Here is a 2,730-nt window from a genome sequence, read left to right as displayed (position 1 = left end):
ATGGGCACGACCGTCAACGCGCAGGAGGACTCCAACTCGGAGTACGTGCAGGCGGTGAAAACGTGAGTACCAGGCGACCGATTGTTTGGAAACGAAGAACTCGTGCAGATCTTGAGAAAGTGTCTTCTCCATTCCAAGCGCCTGCTGCAATTCGTACATGCGGTTGGTGAAGCCGTGGCTGTACCCGGACGCCACATTCTACGCGTCGCCGTCCGGATGGTCCTTCTCACGGGCGCTCAAAGTCCTGCACGGGCTCACGAAATCCGTGAGTGTCCACCACGCGCAGCACCCTGAGCAACGCAAATGTTACTCTTAATCCAAATTATTGACTTTTTGTGCAGGTTATCCACAAGCGCAGGGGAATCCACACGGAGGAATTGATGAAGATTCAGCAGTCGGGTAGGCAAAATATTGGACATATAAATAATTGGTGATTTCTGACTCCATGCTGTAAATTATCTTCAAAAACATTTACAGCCGAAGACGGTACCAAATTGCGAGTAGCTTTCCTCGATCAGCTACTCATGGCAAACCACAACGGAGCTGGCCTGTCTGATATTGACATCCAGGAAGAAGTGGACACGTTCATGTTCGAGGTGCGAGACACTCCCACGGGGAAGGCACGACGTAGCACGAGGGGAACGGCAACAATTACACAAGCAAAATTCTTATGAACTTTTTTTTATTCATGTATAGCCTTTGAATTTCCCTGGGCGTGTTCGGCTTGTGCATATCTTAATACGGCAGCACGATAAAAAATGTTGTAAGATTTCGGTGCGTAAATTTTTCTAAAATGAAAACAGGCTCTATTTACAAATTTATATTGTTTCTCCAGGGCCATGATACGACCGGATGCGCCATAACCTTCATTCTGTACGCGCTGTCCGTGAACCCTGAGATCCAGGTAAGGGTCGGCATACGTCTCCCTCAAGTATCGAGGTGTTGCCTCCTGGTCACCCGAGCGTCAGAATCAGCAAACTCAAAAATGGAGTTGCATGGAATATTGCGAGGACGCACTTATGATTGGTTGGCGTCTTTAGAGGCACCGGGGTATGACGTCCATTTGCATCCACGGCTCATATTGGGCAAGAGAAAACGCAATTTTTCAAAGTCAACCTTGTTTTGGCTTTTCACTTAATCAAGTAAAAAACTAAGGCCAAAGTTAATCTGCGCCTTTGTAAACCATTCGTGACGTTACTTTGTCCTCTTGTCACAATTATGCGCTTTACCCATACACCAGGAAATGGCATACCGGGAGGTAACCTCAGTGGTGGGCGATGAGACACGTCACCTCACCAACCAGGACCTCGCACAGATGAAGTATCTAGAGAGGGTCATCAAGGAGGGAATGCGCCTATACCCGAGCGTGCCCGTGTTCGGCCGGTCGATCAAGGAGGACCTAGCCCTGGAAATGGACGGGAAACGTAAGTAAAAGCACCTTTAAAATCACGTCTCCTACTTCAACGCTCCGCCCGTACTGATGTGTGCCAACACAGGTGTCGTCCCGGCCGGCGCCACGGTGGCCATCTGCCCCTACGTCCTCCACCGCAAAGAGTCCCTTTGGCCCGACCCGGAGCGTTTCGACCCCGACAGATTCCTCCCCGAGAACTCAGTCGGCAGGCACGCCTTCGCGTACTTGCCGTTCTCGGCCGGCCCCAGGAACTGCATCGGTAAGAACCACACGACACCCTCAAAGTGCGTCAAACACACACGTGGAGAAGTAAGATACCCAATGAAAAAGAGTCGTAGGTTTGCGGGTGTCTTAGACTTGCGATATGAAATTGTAAAGTTACAAGCGCTTTGTATCGACTTTAAATCGATCGACAGGCAAGAATGGTCTGTCGGCAAGTTTAAGCATATTTTGAAAATGTCAACTACAACAAATGTAGTTTTACGAGGACGCTTTTCACAGTGAAGGCTATCAATGAATGTGATCTAAAACTCTTTTCTCACTGCTCAGGCCAGAAGTTCGCCATGCTGGAGATGAAGTGTGTTATCGCGCGCCTGCTCATGGAGTTACGCTTCATCGAGGCGTATCCTGGCTACAAACCAGAGGTAGCCGGCGAACTCATCCTCAAGTCCAGAAACGAGCATGTTCTCGTGCGCGTTGAGCAGCGACACTTATAGACCATGCGAGAACCATCCCAACCAACGAGAATCAGAAACATAAGTCCCACAAGGTGCGGGATTTGAAGAAGAGAAGAGAAACTCGAGAGGAAACATTATGAAGTTGTAGTTTTTATTGTTAAGCAGAGGTCATCAACTCCCATATATTGGGCGTGGACGAACAAATATTAGTTGTTTAGCCGGAACTAAGAACATCCATTGAATTCTACACACACTCATGGAGGTACTCCGTTTATTTCGTATGGAGAGATTCGTGAGTGCTCAGTTAAGCATAAAATAAGCGTAGTATACGTATTAAGCCATAAATAATATGTCAAATTTTGAGCATTAAATAATGTATAGTTTTCTTGATTTTTATGCAGAAAATATACATCATTATGTCTGCTTTCGTGCATGATTGAGCACGCACGAATCACTTCATATGATATGTACGAAAAAGTACTTTTCCAGTTCTTGTGCAGTTGATGTGAAACTGAAGTTTTGAATCCTTGCCCCTCTTGGTCTTGCCTAGAAAGTTTTTTGTAATCAAAAAGTCCGTGTTCAAAGGTTTTTCGGAATTGACGACCGCTCATTTGTTACTGTGATATTTTACACCGCTATCTT

General features: G+C 46.8%; 1 protein-coding gene across 1 annotated transcript; it reads left to right on the top strand.

Annotated features, from left to right (window-relative positions):
- LOC127750259 (cytochrome P450 4C1-like) lies at positions 1 to 2,493 on the top strand. The gene is made up of 8 exons (XM_052271377.1): positions 1 to 62; positions 139 to 265; positions 342 to 399; positions 478 to 596; positions 836 to 904; positions 1,241 to 1,424; positions 1,497 to 1,670; positions 1,961 to 2,493. The coding sequence occupies exons 1-8, from the start codon at positions 1 to 3 to the stop codon at positions 2,125 to 2,127; spliced, it is 960 nt and encodes a 319-aa protein (XP_052127337.1). The 3' UTR covers positions 2,128 to 2,493.
- Positions 2,494 to 2,730: the final 237 nt, after the last annotated feature.

Source organism: Frankliniella occidentalis, unplaced genomic scaffold (assembly GCF_000697945.3).
Source record: "Frankliniella occidentalis isolate FOCC.00 unplaced genomic scaffold, Focc_3.1 Scaffold160, whole genome shotgun sequence".
Lineage (NCBI taxonomy): Eukaryota > Metazoa > Arthropoda > Insecta > Thysanoptera > Thripidae > Frankliniella > Frankliniella occidentalis.
The sequence above is the reverse complement of the archived record's forward strand: the minus strand, read 5'-3'. Positions and strand labels throughout refer to the sequence as shown.